Below are 19,606 nucleotides of genomic sequence, written 5' to 3' on the forward strand. Positions count from 1 at the left end.
ATGTATAAAGAAACTTTAAATAATAAAATGAGGTATCCATATGGCATGTGTGTTCAATATGCAAAATTTGAAGTGAAAAAAAAACAAAAAACATAAAAAATTTATGCCGCGGCAACTGCCTACCGTGGGATATGGGATCTCGCGGCAACCCAATGTCGTGGATTGTGCGATCTCACGACAGATGACTGCCGTAGGATATGAGATTCCGCAACAACTGCTTACCGTAGAACTATAGGCATGTGGGGTGTAAAATAACATATAAGAAATAACCATTATTGTTTTACTTTTATCAAAGGTGTGCTAGTCCCATTTATGGGGGTGTCAATACCGCGCCCCCTGAATTTTATGGCATTTTTAAGGGGTGTATAAGTTGCATCTCTAAATGGGCGTGTAATGAACCGGTATAAAATGTTAGGCAAAGTTTACACCCCTATTCTAAAAAATATCTTTAAAATATCTTTCTAATGGAGACGGAGATGGAGATGACATGGTATCATTAATGAGGAGTTTTCCATCATATCATGGCTCATGTGGGCACTTAGAGTGACGTGCGGATTTAAAATTAGTCTAGACAAAATTAGTCCTAGGCGTCACTCCTAGTGATGCCCCTCTTAGTTTTAAAGCAGCAAGTAGTGATATTGACACTGAGCGTTGACGCCTAAGTTCTAAAATCCAACATTTTTACATTTTCACTGGGAACAATCCAGTTGGAATATTTCCACTATATCCATTACTATATCCATTAGTGTGTAGTGTGAGTTGTCAAATCCTAACAATACCCATATAGAACCCTATGTGGAAGTGCAATTTTACGCCCCACCCCTCACTCGAGATGCTCCTCAATAGAGTGCAAACCTTAAATAATAGCTAATAAATAATAGACTGATTGGATACAAATTGGTAAACGACTCTGGTGTCACCTTGGAATAACGCACCAACCTTAAAATAAGCTCCTACCAGACTTAGAGTGATGCGCTAATTTAAAATAAGTATTTTGCACACTTGACACTTCGGAGTCATTTCATTTTGGAATCTCAACTAAAAAAGCACATAACTTATTGTTTTTATCAATTTTAATTTTGAGACCGAACTATTTTTTTTTAGAAAAAAACAAATTATAAAAATAAAACTCTCATAGGTTTTGCAATGTAATGAATTGTAACTTTGTTGTCCAAATTTATTAAAATTTTAACTCAAGCTACACGATAGAGCATTTTTTTTTGTTTTTTTCGCTAACAACATATCTTATATTAGAACATCAAAGGTACAATATTCCTGTCCAGTAGGTATTTCGGCAGTAGACTTGCATCCTGACCATGGTAAGCCCATTGTGCTGGTTCATGCACTTCGCAATTATACCTCCTGTTGATCCAACCATATTTACAAAACTTAGGTTGAGTCTAATAGCTCCCTATCCCCTTAAAAGTATAGCTAAAGTCAACAGATTTTACTCTTTATCATTAATTTTCTCTGTATATATACAAAGGATTTTACTTTATATATTTATTTTACTCTGTATATAGAGAGAGTAAAATAATAATAGAGAGTAAAATCATTTGTATATATACAGAGGAAATTAATGATAGAGAGTAAAATCTGTTGACTTTACTATACTTTTAAAGAGATAGGGAGTCATTAGACTCAGCCTTAAGAGGTCTACGCAAATCCTCTATTAACAACTCAACAAGTTATAATTTCCAACTGTGAGAGTTATTCTCCAAGGGAGATACTACATTATGAATAGCTAATAGACTATCCCCCTCAAACAAAATGGAGTTCTCTCCTGTGTTGCGAACCAGCTTCGCTGCCACCTCCAAGGCCACCATCTCTGCCTCCTCCGCATCTACTACTTTGAACCTTCTTGTTGCTGCTCCGATAAGAGTGCCTTTGTTATCCCAAGCAAGAGCTCCAGCTGCCCCATCTCCTGTCCCCTTATCAAAAGCAGCATCAAACCTTATTAATATAGTATCAAGTTCAATTACAGGAAATGAATATTTATAATGGCAACTGTTATGGATCCTAGTATGTATGTCCTATATGGGAACTATTGTTCCCTACTCCCTGAGAGTCTCCAAAGGCTTCAAGGCATCTTCTCCATTGAGCTGATGTTCTTCTGAGCAAACCTTCTCTACTTGTAACTAGGCCTTCAAACTTAGCATTATTTCTAGCCTCCATATGCCTTGAAGCATAATGAGAGCCAGACTTCCTTTTTCAGCAATATCCGGATCAGTTCCCTTAGTCCAGACGATAGAGCATTCAAACCTCAGTTTTAAGATCGGTCTTTGTTTAGTTGGCGTGATAGGATCTCTATGTGGCAACAGTCGTGAGTTGCACAATATGGTTCGCCATTTAAATTTAAGCGACGAGTCAGCAAACTAAAAAGGACTAGGGGCTATTATCGGAAAACAAATAGACTGGGGACGGATAAATATTTTTCATTACTCTCCTTGGTTCTCTCTCTGACTAAAAACTCCATGGAAGCTAAGAAGCCTTGTTCAAAAGAAAGAGATTTCTTGAACCATCTAGAATCCTATCTAGCAAAAAGAGATGGTGTAGACAAACTTCTCAAAATATCAAGGTATGCATCAAAGATCATTCTATCTTCATCTCTTTTACAAGAACCCCATCCTTTATCTCATCGTTTAAAAAGCTTTGAATCAAGTGTGGGCATTAGTAGGAAAGCTTTTCGTCTAGGTAAGTTTGTCCAAGACATTAATGCATTGAGAACTGCAAGTTTTGAGTCCAAACAAGATGTTTTACTTAATCTTATTGCATATGGTGGTGAGGGTGTTTATTATTTTGTTGAACAGTTTGTTTGGTTAGGAAAATCTGGGTTGATAGATAAGAAAAATTTGTATACTTTGCAAAAGATAAGTGCTTGGGCTGAGTTTATTGGATACTTTGGTAGTATTGCTTTGAAAGTGAGAGATTTGAAGAGTATATGTGAAGCGGAAAGGCGTTGTGAATCGAGTGTTGAGATTGCTATGTTAAGAGGGAATGGTTATGAGATGGAAGTAAAAGAAATTGATAAGTTGAAGGAGAAGAAGTTGATGAAGAAACTTTCTGTTGTGCAAGATTGCGCGGACGGGTTGATGGCGTTTGCGGATATAAGAGATGGGAAAGGATTGGGTTCTAGTCCATTTTTTATTGCTTCTGCTGGGATGCTATCTGCACTTATTAGTACACACAAGAACTGGTTATCTTGTTGATTTGAGTTGTTGCAAATTCTACTGTTGAAGGTATGATCAGCATTACCAATAGAATAAAATTTGTGTTACAATATTTAGGGACTATGTTGGAAAAGAAGCTTTGGTCTTGAGGTGATTGAATAAATTGTTCTGACAAAATAATACTAAGAGAGGACTCTCTTACTGCGATGTGTTGTAATTCATAAAGGTTGTAGTTTAGGTTGGATTAGTTTTGTTGTTTTTTTCTGTCATATTCAACATAATAAAATACAATCGCCACCCCTGCTTGGTTTATACTTCATCTTGCTGTTATTTATGCATTGAGCTCTAGTTTACATCCAGCAGCAGCCGTCAGTACTTAGCACATAGTGTCGACAGTGAAATACTCGTAAGAAGTGAACTGATGTTATCACTATTCAATATTTAAACAGGGTTGAACTATTTTTAGGCTATGGAATGCTATAATTCAGCAACTTGAATACAAGGACAGATGTCTTAATGATATGGTTTTTCTGGAGTAGCAGATTCGTAGCCACATCTTATTGTAATGATTTACCATTCCCATCACTATTTGAACTAAAATTCATACCTACCTGTAATCCTGAATGCTTGATAATGCTATATATATATATTTGCTTTATGTATATTAAAACAACCTGGAAAAGAGGGGAGAAAGTAAGGTCAGGAGGCTTTACAATCTGCAGAGTACCTTAGTATGAACTTAGTCGATCCTTAGACATATATGTTGCTCTTAAATAATTATGTCAAATGGTGGTTATGTGCTTATGAGAAATTTCACAGATGTACTATCACGAGGAAGTAAAAGGTCCCCGAATTAGCAAGTGCCAAGTAGGTGTCTATTGCTGTCTTTGTTTATCTAGTAATCCTTTTGCTCAACTGCTAATAGATTTATATCCTTATATGACACCAATCTTCTCACTGGCTTGTTCCAATCATTGAAATGTCTGTGATTCTTACAAGAAGGATGACGACTTAAATGTCGATGATTGTAGACTTTCACTGTAGTTGTTTTGCACAGATTTCTTCCTGATCAGTGAAGTCTATTTCATAGTGTATTCACGTGTTGCATTTGATTTAATTTTATAAATGATCTTGTTGGTTGGTTGGCCTTTAGGCTTGCCAAATTAAGAGATGAGATCACACCTTGCTCATGCATTGGTTACAGTATGGGGTCTAAAGATCATAGATGTTGATACTCAAGTTTATTTTGTTAACTCAAGATTTTGTCAGATTTTTTTGTTTTAATGGGAAACACATTCTGGTGTGAGCCAAAAGGCAGAGCCTCTTTTTCCCTTCTAGGTATACGAGTGACTGTGAATCTTGGAATCCAGGTTGGAGTTGGAACTTGCAGTTAGTTAAGTTGGTAAAACCGTTGGGTGATGATACCCAAGGTCTGGGGCTCGAACCCCACCAACATCAAAGAGTTACTTATCTCATTTAAAACAGGCTTGCAATTAAAAAAAAATGGTCTGACCACTTAACAGGTCATAAGCCTCCTGCTTTTATCTTTTCTTCTTTTGTCTACAGATTATTTTAGTATCCCAAAGACCTCTTGAACATGCTATGCTTAAGAAAACTCTGAAACCTGCTACTCCTAAAAGAAGGGAGTTAAGTGTTGAGACAACCTTCGTCATCTTAAATTGTCAAATTGTTTATGAGACATTCCAAAGCCTAAAGCCCATTCAACCCTGCTGGAATACTGATGAGTGATGGTTTCACAGTCGAAAAACTGACTTCTTTTAAGGGTGTGCATACTTTCACTCCCTGTACTTTGTGTCACTGATGGTTGTTGCTAGATGGAGCCAATGCAACTAGAGACTAGAGCTCAATGCATAAATAACAAATTAGGAAATGGAAAGGAAGATCTTATTATTATATTGTCTCAAACAGGAAGAAATGAAGAATTACAAAGCTAACCCAATCTAAATTGCGAACTTCATGAGTTACACCACAACAAGCTTTACTAAATCGGTAAAAGAATCCTCTCTTAACATTATTTGGCTTTAATAATTTATTCAGTCATAATCTTTCCAAATATGACCACTTAATTTGGTAACATAACTGAGAAAATTTGCTTTAGTATAGTATAGTACATGGAGTCGAGTTTCTCTATGCATTAGAAATTGTTTTGAATGATTGCTGTGTTTTCAAGAAGATTATTATTGTGTACACTCGGTTGGGTTACGGGAGATTACTTAATTTACAGCGCGCGCTAGGAATTCAAGCAATATAATTGCTATCAACATTTCAGCTGGGACTCCGTCCAAGCATATATATATAAAGAAATCTAACGGTCCAGAAATGTCGAGTTTTTGCAATAATTTTTTGCCAATGTTGAAGGTTTCCAAATTAGCTGAAATTTTATGGGAGATATTAGTTATAGTGAGTATATCATATCCACAAAACATTGGGGTTGAATTCATTTTCTAAGTTTCTAAGTGAAGTTTTATCTACGTACTTATTTTAAGTTAACTTAAGTAGCTACTTTTTAGAGAAGGACTATATATATATACACACGCCATTTTGCCCAGCTTTGGCCGGGCTTGCTACATTTATAGTAGAATTGTTTGTGGCTACTTTGTGGTGGAATTGTTTTAAAAAAGTCTAATTGTGGTGGAAATATTTTTCAATTGCATGTTGTAGCTTTGGATTCCAAACCACCTGCATTTCTAATTGTTTATATATATATACACACACACACACACACTAGCCATTTTGCCTAGCTTTGGCCGGACTTGCTACATTTATAGTAGAATTGTATATGGCTACTTTGTGGTGGAATTGTTTTAAAAAAGTCTAATTGTGGTGGAAATATTTTTCAATTGCATATTGTAGCTTTGGATTCCAAACCATCTGCATTTCTAATTGTTTTTGCTTTGTTCCATGGAAATGATGCTGAACCTCAGTTTTTATATCATCATGTTTGCTTTGCTCTCATGTATCTAATCAGGTTTCTAGAAGTAATTCAGTTTCTAAAATCTTATTCGGCGTTAGTTGTGTTGAAGAAGCGTGCAAGCATCCATGCATCCACGTGAATATGTAAATGTACCTAGGTCATCCTTTATTGCACATGTTCACATATCAACTATTAATCACATTCAGAAAACAGTACTTACAGGGCGAACATTTTCGGGAGAACAAATAAGACGTTAAAGCTACTGATGAGCATAAAGGTATGGTAACCTGATTTGAGTTTCTCATCAACAGCGTAATCAAGTGCGCTTTAAGCAGATTCCGTCAATGGTGGGTGCTAGGACTGCATGCAGATTTTCCAAGCAAATTGATTTTTTTTCCATCAGGTAAAACCTCCATACAAATTAGTCTTATCTGCTGTAGAGTATGTGCACTTGAGGTTGCTCACAGAGTACGTATTAAATTTCTATATTTTCTTAATGCTTGCATCGTATCTGATTGCTAATTTACATTTACATGTATATGTATATACATGTAATCTGTGATGAGAACCGCCTTCTCAATATGCAGCTGCATCGCTCTTTCTAAACCCCATGAAAGAGCTAGATATTCTGCTGCCTCGGCTCCAGAGACTGCACATCCCTTACTTCCTGCAAACAGTATATCATGTGACCATTTACCAATGGTATAACTAATTCCTCCTGTATTTGTTATGCCTCCAAAACCACCATCAGTTGTGATTAAATAGAGGTTTTGAAGAAGGTGTTCAGGAATATAGTATTTAGGTTCAGGATGAGGTGTTGGGGGTAGGATAGAGTTCTGAGCTTGTGTTAGCACTTGGCTAGTCAAGCAGGGTTGGTTTGTGGTGTGAGTGGAGATTTGGTTTCTGTTGTACCAAATAAAATATGCTATGTTTCCAAATATTGTTAAATTATGGAGAGTGGTTTCCTTATCATGAGGTTCAGTCATGATTCTGATGAAGATATCTCGAAAGGATGTTGTGTGATGAGATCTTAGGGACAAGGAGCCTGAACCATATGTTGGCCAACAGTGGACAAGTGAGTAAGGCGTGATCAACAGATTCAGGAGCATTTTTGCATCTTGGGCAAGTGTCATCATCCATTATGTGTCTGTGAAACAAGAAAAGCTTAGTAGGTAAAATAGATCGTAAAAACTTGCCAAACAAAGGTTTTGATCCTTAAAGGGGATTTTATTTTTCATATGCAGTTCCAAATTTTAGGATTTAAAGTACTGGAGTTGATGTTGTTATTGTGTTTAGTGTTTTTCATAAACCAATTATAGGTAGATTTTACTGTGAATTTACCATTTCGTTCTGCAGTCCATATCCATTATTGTGTGCTGTTGTCATCAGACTGGGGAAGCTTAATTTGAGAAAGGACCTTAGCCACCTCATCAGTGAATATAGAGATGATAAGATTCAAGTTCCAATTGTTATAACAGCAAGTCGCGCAGGATAGGCTGGTGTAAAGTTTTCAATCAGGTCTGCCTTTGATTAACCTGCATTATATTTATTCCCAACTTCTTTCAGTTGTTGTTGTTTCACATTAGTTCTCTGTGCCAATGGGTTTTCTTTTTGACAAAAATTTTCTTAGCTAAAGTATATATCGGTATCACACTATGGTACTTGCACATAGAGCTGCAAAATCTTGATGCAACTTCTGTTCAGGTTGTAATGGTCTACAAAATTTTCTTATGTTACTACTTAGGGCGTGCTTGATAACCCATTTTCCCGCTGGCAAATCGATATTTTCCCTCTTAAACCAATATTTACCGTTGCTTGATGCGATATAAGGGTCTGACAAATATAAAACCAGTTTGCCGGCAAAACCCTCACGTGATCCTATTTTCCCACTCCAAGCGGGAAAAATAAATCCAAGTCGGGGTTGGATATATTTTGCCAGAGGAAATCGACCAAAATTTTCTCTCTCAACCCTTCTTACTGGAAAATCACAATCACTATTTCTCACACACACTCTCTCTCTCAAGCGCCGACGGTGAGTTCTCACTCTCTCTCTCTCTTGAATTTTGTTTTCATTTTAATCTGCCACTCCATGGTTTTAATCGACATCATGTTCCGTCCTTTTTCCTTTTGAGTGTAAACAATTGGTTTCTTCAGTAATTAAAATCAAACCGTCCAAACTAAATCTCCCGGTACTTGTTTTCTCGTTGTAGGTGGGTAGACTTGTAAAGTAACAAAACATTTCCAAACTCCCACTTTTGTATTGAACGTTGAAATACAGAAGAGAAGTTTGAAGAAAGAGATGGGGTTGCTTTCCAACAGGTACTTTTACTTTCATTTATTGCATTTAATATAAATATGAATTTGGATTTTCCATTTTTGTTTCATTTGCTTTTGATTAATGTATTATTATTTTATTAATCAGAATAAATAAAGAAAGGTTGAAACCAAGAGATCATATATATTCATGGAGAACTGCTTATGTTTACGCCCATCACGGTACATCCTTTTTCCCCATTTTCAGTGTATTTTCATGATCATTTGGTGAGGTTAACATTAAAGTTGTTTTTTATTGAACATAGACATTAGTTTTGTGATCATATGGTTGGGTTTGGGGTTAAAAACATTATTGAAAGATTGTGATCACCTTGTTTTTCTGTGATGACATTTTTGTCCCTTGGATTTTTTTATTATTTTTCTTTCCTTGTTAAGTTTTGAATTTATGCAATTTTTTTTAACTATATGTAGTAACTTGTTCTCCATTTCTAGTGTGGTATACTAATTTGACCCATTGTTGTGTTGGGAATTGGGATTGTGGAAAAGTTGATTTATAGCTGATTATATTCCCTTATTAGTTAACTAGTATACTACATTGCAGTGGGGGCGTGAGCGGAGCAGTGCATTTCTTCAAGAAAAAGTTGAAAGTACCATTTCGGCATAGTTAAGCCCCGCTATACATAATGAAAAGTTGACTTTATTTAGCACTCTATATATAGTTAGCACTCAAAAAGAAAAGGGATATTGTCAGTTCACTCTATTTCTTCTTTGAACCTTGTTAGCGCTTTTGGGTGAAACTCATAGAGTCACCGAAACCATTTCATAATAGGTGCCCTAGAGGCATGTGTAGCCATGGGACGTTGGCAGTCTAGAAGCCTCGTTTCAATAGAAAACTCAAGTATTCTCCTCCAAGTTTGACTACACATCCGAGCCCAACCCATCATACTTCACCCATTATCACCATTAATTTCTCACAAATAAACACTCGCCCAACCGAAACTCAGCCTATGATCCTTTGGATCTTCCTAGTTCTTTTTAAACCAGTACACTGTCATGTTTTTTAGTTATATGTTAAAACCAGACAATTTCAAACACTTTCTAAAGGCGCTAAGGCAGAGATCTGTCACATTCACATTTTGATAGATTATGTTAGGCAGGTTATGGGTGGCAAGCAATTAACCTCTACCTTCAGATGATTTTTCTGCCAGTGCAAGTATCCCTCTCGGAAAGAGAAAACATACTGCTACTTACAGAGTTACAGTTGACATTTTTATAGGAAGTATCTACCTAGGACCTACTAAATAGAGGTAAACTATATTACGGCCTTTATGGCCACCACCACTATAAGTTTCAGTCAAGCAAGACAAAGGGATTGAAAAATGAGCAGTTAGGTAATTTCATTTTGTATCCTTACGGCACACAAGACTATGGCCAAACAGTGGACGGAAAGACTCACCCCTTGAAGTTGTTGTTCTTAATGACAGTGGTGGTGTTACAAATATAAGAGAGGAGACCATGGGGGATGAATTCCAGAGCTTTATCAGGGTATGGAGGAGTACAGTAGTAGCATCTCTAGCCAACTTCAAAGTTTTTCAAATAGGCAAGTTCAGACTTCTCTCTCTCCTTGCTATTATCTCTATCTTCACTATATTTCCTTTGACCTTCTCTTCCATACATACACCTAGAAGGTTTAACAACTTCCTTTATCGCTTGGCTTGTAAATTTTAAGCTTCTCCTTTTTGCCTTGGTCAAGGGCCTTTAATTTCCAATATGCTACTCCTTAGTTTTATTTCCTTGGCTTGACTTCTTATTGAAATAAATCACCACAAGAAGACACCAAATCTCTAATTATTTCCTTGGCTTGGGATTGTCTTCTTATTGAAATAAATCACCCAAAACAAAAAATAACACTTTATAGTTTCTAACTTGTGCAGTTCCGAAGAAAAAAATAATATAAAGTTTAGCTAAATTGCTCATAAAAGGATCTCATTACGAATAACTAAACAAGTCCATTTATTCAGGTAATTAAATCATTGCAACATCAAATTCAGTATGTTCCTTAGAAAGGGTACACGTGAAAAATAACTGGATTCTCCGTTACTACATTATAATATTTAGATGTCGCCAAAGTGGAAATCACACCAAATCAGCTTACACACTAAGAAAATGATTAATGATATCAATAAATTGCAAAGCAAGATGGGTTTGCAGTATTATTCATGTTACATGTGCACGGCCTTTTGGTGACCATTGTGCGAGATCGATACTGAAAAATTTGAAAAAATAAACGAAGTTGTTACCTGAGAAATATAAAAGACCGCGAGTAATTGAGAGATGGTGTGTTTGGCGTTGTCTTCGATGTGATATTGAGAGCAGAGATGAGAGTTTGGAGAGAATGATGAATTCGTAGATGAGACGATCGAGGGAGAGATGAAGGGGGGCGAGAGAAATTTTGAGTAGAGAGAGAGTGGATAGAAAAATGAGGACAGACAGATAGAAATGAGCCAAATCACATTTTGGGCCACGTAACCACCCCCCCCCCCCCCCCCTCGCTCGGCCCAGAACGTTTGCTTCGCTCACTTGATTAATTAAACCCCCAATCTATGCCTTCTAGTTAGAAGTTAAAACTGCCAGGGTAGGTGACATGTTGCAATGGTGTTACTAAAAGTTTGAATTGTTGGTGTGGTAGGAAGAATGTATTTGTAGTCCCAGATAGGAAAGTGGTAGAAGTTGCAAACTGGGACATTTTTGCTTGCCCATGAATTTCCATTCATATAAAGGAGACGGATTGCTAGGACTTTTTATGACATTCGGAATTTACCTGATATGGTAGGTTATAAATTGGATGTCGATATTTAGTCTAAGGCACACACACTAATCCTATATCTGGAGGAGCCACGCTGGTATAGCAGGTTGGTTGCTGTGTATATTTCTTGTGGATATTCTTCTTGATTATAAGAGAGAGAAGAGAATTGTAAGGTCTTCAATTATTATTTGATAAAAAGAATATTTAAAAGGGCCACACTGCTTCAATTCTACCCTTTTTGTATAGAAAAGTGGACATACTAAATTTCTAATATTTAAAAAGTTTTTTTTTTTGCAATTTAAGCATGTTTTTTTCTTGTATTTATTGTACATTCATTTATTCACCGTACCCACAAGTATCCAATACTCCCTTGCTGCAGGAATTTATGTTGGTGATGATAAAGTTGTCCATTTCACCAGAGGAAGAGGCCAAGAAGTGGGCACTGGTACAGTGTTGGATGTTCTTCTTGTCAGCTCAGGACCTGCTAGATCTCTAGTTCCTTGCACTGTCTGCACACAGCTAGAAGAAGGTAATGGCGTTGTGTCATCTTGCCTTAATTGCTTCCTTTCTGGTGGAATTCTGTACCGTTTTGAGTATGAAGTCGGCCCTGCTCTCTTTCTAGCAAAAGCACGAGGTGGAACCTGCACTCTAGCAGTGTCAGACCCAGATAACATTGTGGTTCACCGAGCCACCTATTTACTTACAAATGGATTTGGGTGCTACAATTTATTCACAAAAAATTGTGAGGACTTTGCTATCTACTGCAAGACGGGTCTGCTTGTTGTTGAACAAGGAATATTAGGCCAGAGCGGGCTGGCGGTGTCGATTGTAGGTGGACCTCTTGCAGCTGTTTTATCGATGCCATTATGCCTTGTTACCGCTAATGTGTATGGGATGGTGGCAATGGGTGTAGGGGTCTACTGTGCTAGTCGATATGCTGCTGACATTGGCAAGAGGAACGATGTGGTTAAAGTTGAGGCAGAGGATCTGGTAACAAGGCTGGCAACAGGTAGGCTCCAAGTTGCTGAGACAATGGCCATTGTGCCTGCAGTTCAAGGACGGTAGTGATCCAGAACATGTGTATACTTGATGTGAGATGGTTAATAATCTGTTGGAAGTTGCATGTTGGTGATTTGGTTTGTGAACTGTGTCATCATTATTTGGTGCAGTTGATGTTCTTTGGGTATGTCGTTTGGGCTTTCTGTCCTTGGTGTAGTTGTTTTTCTTTTATTTGGTAGGTAATCATGTATTATGGTGTCTGTCTCAGACGATTCTGTGTCGAAAGCCCTTGGTGTAGTTGGTTATCTTTTATATGCTTGCCTGTAATATCCAGACTACTATCTTGGGCCTTATATTACTGGTTCTGCAATTTCTCTTCTACATTATCTTCTAATATAAGTAAAAATTCTTTAAAGAGTTGGGCCAGTTATTGTTACAGATCCAGAATAATCTATACAACAGAAATAATAGTAGCAAAAGAATCCTGATGTTCTGACATGTATCCCAAGAAAAATACAATCCTGTTTTTTTTCCCTCCTTTTTCCCTTTTCTTTTCAACATAACAGAAAAATACAACCCTGAACTCAGTTGGAATTTCACCATAATCTTGCTCAACTTGCTCGGTCTCATTTGCTTTTCCTGTAAAAGAGCACAATATTTTACAAGATGCATATGCCTTTTTAAGTATATAATTGGTTCCGACTTAATTAAACTCTTTCAACGATAACTTACAATCAGAAATAGAAGAATGTATTTAACTATTTATAATCTGATTAAGCAAAAATATTCAACATGCCTGATCACCGCTTTCTCTCTGTTCGCCATTTATATACAGGTCCAGTGGTTGGACAAACAATCTCGTCTTCCCGAAGCTTTCTTTTCTTACCCTTTTTCTGTTTCACGATACAGATTTTTCAAAATAACTCAAAATGGTGCATATATCGATATACTGGAAAAGAAAAATGTCTTATATGTTCATACCTGAAGTTCTTGTTGTAAGCGGATAAAGAAAACAGTAAAGAGACAAGGACAGAATAACAGGTAATAACCAAGGCGCGGATTAGGCTGTCATTAAGGAAAATTTTTGTCCATTCCAATTGTGCAGAAAGGCAACAGTGACGTCTTCCTCACATGATTCTAGAACAATAATTTAACTCTCTCTAGCGGCTGACAGGAAGAAGAATATGGCAGGTAATGGTTTCTGTTTCTCTGAGATGGGTTTCTTATGAATTGTATGAAGTATGGACACACAGCCCCTGTATTTATAGAGGTAGGTCGGTTAGAGCAATCCACAGTCCAACTCGCACAAGGACATGGTCGGTCAAGAGACCAACTCATACTAGGACTTTGAAAACCGATCTCACAGCAAAATAAAAACAGTTTAGGCTTTTGGTAAGCCACTACCCACTAGACAGCAAGCCCAAACCCGACCCGACGCGACTCGGTGCGGGGCGGGTGGGCGCGCGCGCGTGTGGCTTTGGGTGAGTCCTCCCTCCTAACACAAAAACATTTGTACCCTAAGGGCACGCCCTTATGGTAGAGGAATTCCCCATATACCTCACTTGCTAGTAGTGATTCACCAATGTGGGACTAAACACAATGCACTAAAGTGGAGAGAACACACATAGTTCATCTCTTCCACTTTGCACACACACACACAAGTATTTTGAAATACTCTTGGAGATTCCAACAATCCCCCATTATTTCAAAATACTAATAGTCTCCCACTATTTTGGAATAGGATATTACAAAAAAAAAATGGTGATCGAAATGCCAGAGAGAATCGAAAAAACAATGCATAAGATACTGGTGCTTTTTGGGCTTGAACCAGTCATAGGGTAACATGTTTTATAATACGTGAAAGTGGTGGATTAAAAAATCTTTGAACCAACATTCCCTTGTAGTAAAATAGAGCACATGCACCCACATTGTTCTTTCATTATATGCCTGTTCTGCGGTGTTGCGCTTTTTGACTCTTGCGCTGCCTGTGTTCCATGAATGCTCTAGAGTACTTGCCTGAATACTCATAAGAACCGACCCAGTTCTACATTCACGTAGGTGGATATCCATCAAGTGTACAGAGCAGTTAGAATACACTATCTCATAAAAATAATGGACTATGGATTCCATTAAGAGTAAAATAACTCATATTTTCTCATTGCAATTCAAGTTATACAAAGTATACAAAAATGCTATCTAGTCATAGGGTGGGATGTCTCAAAGAAAGACAATAGCATACCAGAGCGACGAGGTGACTTGTTTTTCCCTTTGAACCTACTTCATGGGATCTCCAATCACATAGATGGGGTTGCCGTCAGTGTCGCCCTCTATCTAAGGCAAAAGTCTCATCCCCCTCGACGTTTCAACCACTTGTCTCCTGTTAAGCGGTTTTGTCAGAGGATCAGTCAAATTTAACTCTGACCTCACATAATCTAGAGCCACAACTCCAGATTCCAAAGAAATGCTTTATAGATTTGTAGTCTCGCATTTAATATGTCTGCTTTTCCCATTATACAATTTGCTCTTTGCATTTGCTATTGCGGCCTGACAGTCACAATGCATAGGTACAGCTGGAGGCAGTTTTGTACCAATAGGAAGATCTGCCAAGAGGTTTCTAAGCCACTCAGCCTCAGCACTTGCTTTATCTAAAGTAATAAGCTCGGACTCCATGGTTGAACGAGCTATCAAGGAGAAGATTTCCAAGCGACTGCACCTCCACTTAGAGTGAAAATATAACCACTAATGGACTTGATATCATAAGAATCAGATATCCAGTTTGCATCACAATAACCCTCTATCACAGGTGGAGCTTGTCTAAACCGTATGCCGTAATTCATTGTTCCTCTCAAGTACTTGGCTAGTCTCTCTAACGCACTCTAATGTTCTGGCTAGACAATGAGCGATCCGCTTAACCGCGCTAACTGCATAAGCAATGTCAGGTCTAGTGCAATTCATCAAGTACATGAGACTACCAATAATTTGAACATATCTAGACTGAAGGACACCATGTTGAACATTTTTCTGAAGTTCATTATTTGCCTCATAAGGTGTCGACACAGGCTTACTATCATAAAAGTTAAACTTCTTCAAAAACTTCTCAACATAATGCTCTTGTGAAAACGTATAGCCATCACTGTTTCTGATGATTTTGATTCCAAGAATCATATCAGCTTCTCCCAAATCCTTCATTTCAAATTGGGAGGATAAGAACATCTTGGTGTTTCTCACAACATCAAGGCTAGGACTCATGATTAACATGTCATCCACATATAGACAGATAATCACATATGTATTCACATCAAAAGATTTAAAGTAAATACATTTATCAGCATCATTTATGTGATATCCATTAGACATCATGACACTGTCAAACTTTTCATGCCATTGTTTTGGCGCTTGTTTCAACCCATATAAAGACTTAACTAACTTGCATACCTTATGCTCATTCCCTAGTACTATCGTACCCTCAGGCTGTATCATATATATTTTTTCATCAAGATCACCATTCAAAAATGCAGTTTTTACATCCATTTGATGAATAAATAAATTATGAATAGCAGCTAGAGCCATTATAACTCTTATAGAAGAAATCCTAGTTACAGGAGCATAAGTATCAAAATAGTCAATGCCTTTTTTCTGGGAGAATCCCTTGACTACAAGTCTAGCCTTGTATTTCTCAATGGAACCATCTAGTTTCAGTTTCTTTTTAAAGATCCACTTGTAACGTATAGGTTTCGCTCCAGGAGGTAGATCAACTATCTCCCATGTGTGATTAGCTATAATCGAATCTAATTCTGAGTTTATAGCATCCTTCCAGAAAGGTGCATCTCGAGAATTGATTGCCTCATTATACGTCACAGGTTCATCATCAAGAAGAAACGTGTAAAATTCATCACCAAAATTGGTGGATTTTCTGTCTCTTTTACTCTTACGAATTTCTTGTTCAGAAATTTCAGGATATGTTGATTGGTGTTCACTAGGAGCAACCAACCTCTCAATGCCAATTTGCAAAGGAAACAAATTCTCAAAGAAATCAGCATTTTTACTCTCTATAATAGTGTTAGCATCGACAAGGTTATTATCAGATTTTACTACTAAAAATCTATATGCAGCACTATTATGAGCATAACTAGGGATGTCCAAACGGGTACCCGACCCGGCCCGAACCCGATTTTTCGGGTTTTGAACGGGTATCGGGTTACCGGGTCTCGCCCTACTTCTATTCTTTCTTGGTCGGGTTTGGGTTCGGGTATTTGTTGGATACATGTGACCAAACCCTACCCTAACCCTATATTTCGGGTACCCGTCGGGTTCGGGTTCGGGTTTCGGGTATGGTAAAACCCGAAATATATGAAATAAAAGAATATTAAATCTCTTCATCAGGAACGTCATTTTCAGTTATTAGATCTCAAGTTCTCAAGAAAAACCTTTTTCATCTAATTAATCAAAAGCCATCTTTTTATTGGATTTGATCGTTTAACTTTAACATCGTAAAAGCCACCCAACAATCATCAAAGATTCAAAACACACAGGATTGCATTTTTGAAAAGCAAAAAAAAGAAAAAACTCCAAAGCAAAGCAAAGCAATTCCAAGACAATAACTCAATAAGATTGATGGTTTTTGGGAGTTTCGACTTCTTGTGGTGGTGTGAATCGACTGTTGATTTGACAATAAGATTGATGGCTTTTTGGGAGTTTCAATTTCTTGTGGTGATGTGAATCCGACTGTTGATTTGCTTTCGGCCTTGGTGACCACATTTAGAAAAAGAGATATTTGAGGAGGTCGCGCAAAATTTTCGAAAGTGAATGCAAACTTAGCAGCACCATCAAACCCACCAATCTCTTCATCATGAACGTGTGATTGGGTTGTCTTGTTCTTGGGGAGTTGTTGGAGGGAAGAGAGAGAAGAGTGGTAAGGGTACGGTCAAAGGTAATTTGTCTTGAAGACCAAAAGTAAATAGTAATGAACAAAAGATTAAAAGTTTGTTGAAGATAAATAGATAATAAATGAAAATATAGTTGTTGGGAATTATATGGTCCTGGTTCGGGTTCGGGTTTTGGTCGGGCATTTTACCCTATATAACCGGGTTTTTTGGGTTGGGTTCTACTGGATATGGTTTCGGGCTTTTAACCCTTTTAACGGGTTTAGGGCCAAATTATCGGTCGGGTTCGGTCGGTCCGGGTTTAGATAGTGTGACCAAACCCGACCCTATGTATTTCGGTCCGGGTTCGGGTTCGGGTTTTGTCGGGCTCGAGTGGGGGTTTTTTTCGGGGTTTTGGGCGGGTTTTGGGGTTTGAGGCGAGAATGGACATCCCTAAGCATAACCAATGAACATACAATCAACAGTTCTAGGTCCCAATTTTCTCTTTTTAGGTTCGTTTACAATAACCTTTGCAAGACACCCCCACATTTTGAAGTATTTCAGGTTAGGTACATGACATTTCCATAACTCATATGGTGTCTTATTCCCTGTTTTCTTGTTGGGTATCCTATTCTGTATATGGCAAGCAGATATGATTGCTTCCCCCCACAAGTTCAGGGAAGCTCCAGAACTTACAAGCATATATAGCATTCATCATCTCTGTTAGTGTTATGTTTTTTCGTTCGGCTACTCCATTAGACTCAGGAGAGTATGGTGGAGTAGTCTCATGAATAATGCCATTCTTGTCACAAAAGTCCTAGAAGGGGTTAGACTCATATTCTCCACCCCTATCAGACCGAAGTCTTTTAATCTTACAGTTTAATTTGGTTTTCAACCCGACTTTGTACTTGAGAAACATCTCACCTGCCTCATGCTTGTTTCTAAGTAAATATACCATGGTGTACCTAGAGAAGTCATCTATGAATGTAATATAATAAAACTTCCCCCCTCTAGATATGGTACTTCTGAATTCACCCAAAGCCGTATGAATAAGAGTTAGTAATCTAGTTTTATCTCTAGAAACAGTTCTGCAGGGTTTCTTTGTGGCTTTAGTCTCAGCACATATCTCACATTTATCATTAGAAAAATCCTAAATATCAGACAATAAATCACATGCTTTCATCCTTTTCATATACTGAACATTCACATGTCATAGTCTACCATGTCATATATTAAAAAAGTCAAGCAAGTAAGCAGAAGGAGATTCATTCTTATTAATAATAATGTTGTCAAGTACATTCAACATGAAAAGACCAATGTTATTACAATAACCTTTACCAACAAAACCCTCATTCTTTGTCGAAGCTAACTTGTCACTCTCAAAAGTCACCCTTGCCTTGACTTTTCCCAAGAATGGGACGTAAATCAGATTCTCGACGAATCTCGTAAAACATGAAGAACATTACTAAGTGAAAGGGTTTTCCCCGAAGTTAACTTCGAAGAATCTTGCATGTTCCCTCAATAGGAATAGACCTAGAGTCACCCATATAGACCTTTTCATCTTTCACTAGTATGTAGTCCGAGAAGGCTTCAACATCACCACAGGGCGTGGCGTATGGTGGCACCGAATCTAGTACCGGTTCTTCTTCCGGTGGCCATGAACACTTGTGACACCACAACAGCAATAATATCATCTCCCTCAACTATATTAGCATTGGGAGGATCATCAGTGTCTTTCTTGTGCTTGCACTAAAAAGCCCTATGTCCAGGTTTACCACAAACATAACAATTTTCATTGCCAGTACCACTCCTTTTAAAAGAAGTGCCTCGACATTGAAATTCTTATTTTGTTGTATACCGCTTTTAGAGGTTTTGTTAGATTTCTTTGGGATTACCTTCAATGATATTGGCTTTAGAATGGAATTCCTTAGACAACACCTCATCCCGAGTCTTGTTCTTTTCCTCTATGTGAATGTGAATGATCACATCCTCAAGAGTCATATGCTTTCGGTTATGCTTCATACTATTTTTATAGTGTTTCCAAGACTCGGAGAGTTTCTCAATCAAACATCCAGCAACAAAGGTTTCGGGTAAAATAATACCCTCAGTTTTCAAATCATTAATCAGCACATGAAAATCATGGATTTGAGACGTTACATCTCTATCCTCTCTCATATGGAACTTTAGAAAATTCCCAATAGCTTATTTCTGAGTACCAGTATCCTCTATTATGTATTTTTTGTTCAAACTCTCCCATATATCATGTGTATTCTTATTTGAACAATAAATATCAAAAATTTCATTAGACAAGGTACTTAAAATAGCATGACGACATACCTTATTCTCATTGAGCCAAGCAGCTTGATTTCTTTCGAAATCATTAGAACCCTCCACGGGTGCTGTATCAGTGAGATACTTTGCATAGTTGAGTACATCTAGGGCTATGAATACCCTTTCTCTCCATCGCTTGAAGTGTGAACCGTTGAAGGATTCATCTAGTGAGTGGAGACCTTGGTGTTTGTCTACTGCCTTTGACAATCCAGTTATGCAACATGTTTGT

At 37.6% G+C, this 19,606-nt stretch overlaps 2 protein-coding genes and 1 long non-coding RNA gene across 7 annotated transcripts; 2 read left to right on the top strand and 1 right to left on the bottom strand.

Moving 5' to 3' along the window:
* The first annotated feature begins 2,075 nt into the window (after positions 1-2,075).
* Positions 2,076-7,981, top strand: PEX11A (peroxin 11A). Of its 3 annotated transcripts, XR_015208755.1 has the most exons (3): positions 2,076-3,239; positions 6,319-6,508; positions 7,462-7,981. XR_015208755.1 is itself a non-coding variant. In XM_086584143.1 (2 exons), exon 1 carries the CDS (start codon positions 2,475-2,477, stop codon positions 3,207-3,209), a length of 735 nt encoding a protein of 244 aa, XP_086440269.1. In that variant the 5' UTR covers positions 2,076-2,474; the 3' UTR covers positions 3,210-3,239; positions 7,462-7,981. The 3 variants fall into 3 exon arrangements, 2 of the variants coding, with proteins under 2 accessions (XP_086440269.1, XP_086440277.1); XM_086584143.1 differs by lacking the exon at positions 6,319-6,508; XM_086584151.1 differs by lacking the exon at positions 6,319-6,508 and having other exon boundaries at positions 7,495-7,981.
* Positions 7,495-12,565, top strand: LOC147514585 (protein LEAD-SENSITIVE 1-like). 3 transcript variants are annotated; one of them, XM_086584123.1, is made up of 4 exons: positions 7,495-7,623; positions 8,316-8,424; positions 8,528-8,601; positions 11,565-12,565. In XM_086584123.1, the coding sequence occupies exons 2-4, from the start codon at positions 8,405-8,407 to the stop codon at positions 12,248-12,250; spliced, it is 780 nt and encodes a 259-aa protein (XP_086440249.1). In that variant the 5' UTR covers positions 7,495-7,623; positions 8,316-8,404; the 3' UTR covers positions 12,251-12,565. The 3 variants fall into 3 exon arrangements, with proteins under 3 accessions (XP_086440249.1, XP_086440238.1, XP_086440259.1); XM_086584112.1 differs by lacking the exon at positions 7,495-7,623 and adding an exon at positions 9,864-9,979 and having other exon boundaries at positions 8,159-8,424; XM_086584133.1 differs by lacking the exon at positions 7,495-7,623 and having other exon boundaries at positions 8,167-8,424.
* Positions 11,722-13,178, bottom strand: LOC147514586 (uncharacterized). The gene is made up of 2 exons (XR_015208776.1): positions 12,981-13,178; positions 11,722-12,823 (listed from the first exon to the last, which is right to left on the bottom strand). It is a non-coding gene; the product is annotated as an uncharacterized LOC147514586 (long non-coding RNA).
* Between the last annotated feature and the right edge of the window lie 6,428 nt (positions 13,179-19,606).

The sequence above is a fragment of the Coptis chinensis genome, chromosome 2 (assembly GCF_015680905.1).
Source record: "Coptis chinensis isolate HL-2020 chromosome 2, ASM1568090v1, whole genome shotgun sequence".
NCBI lineage: Eukaryota > Viridiplantae > Streptophyta > Magnoliopsida > Ranunculales > Ranunculaceae > Coptis > Coptis chinensis.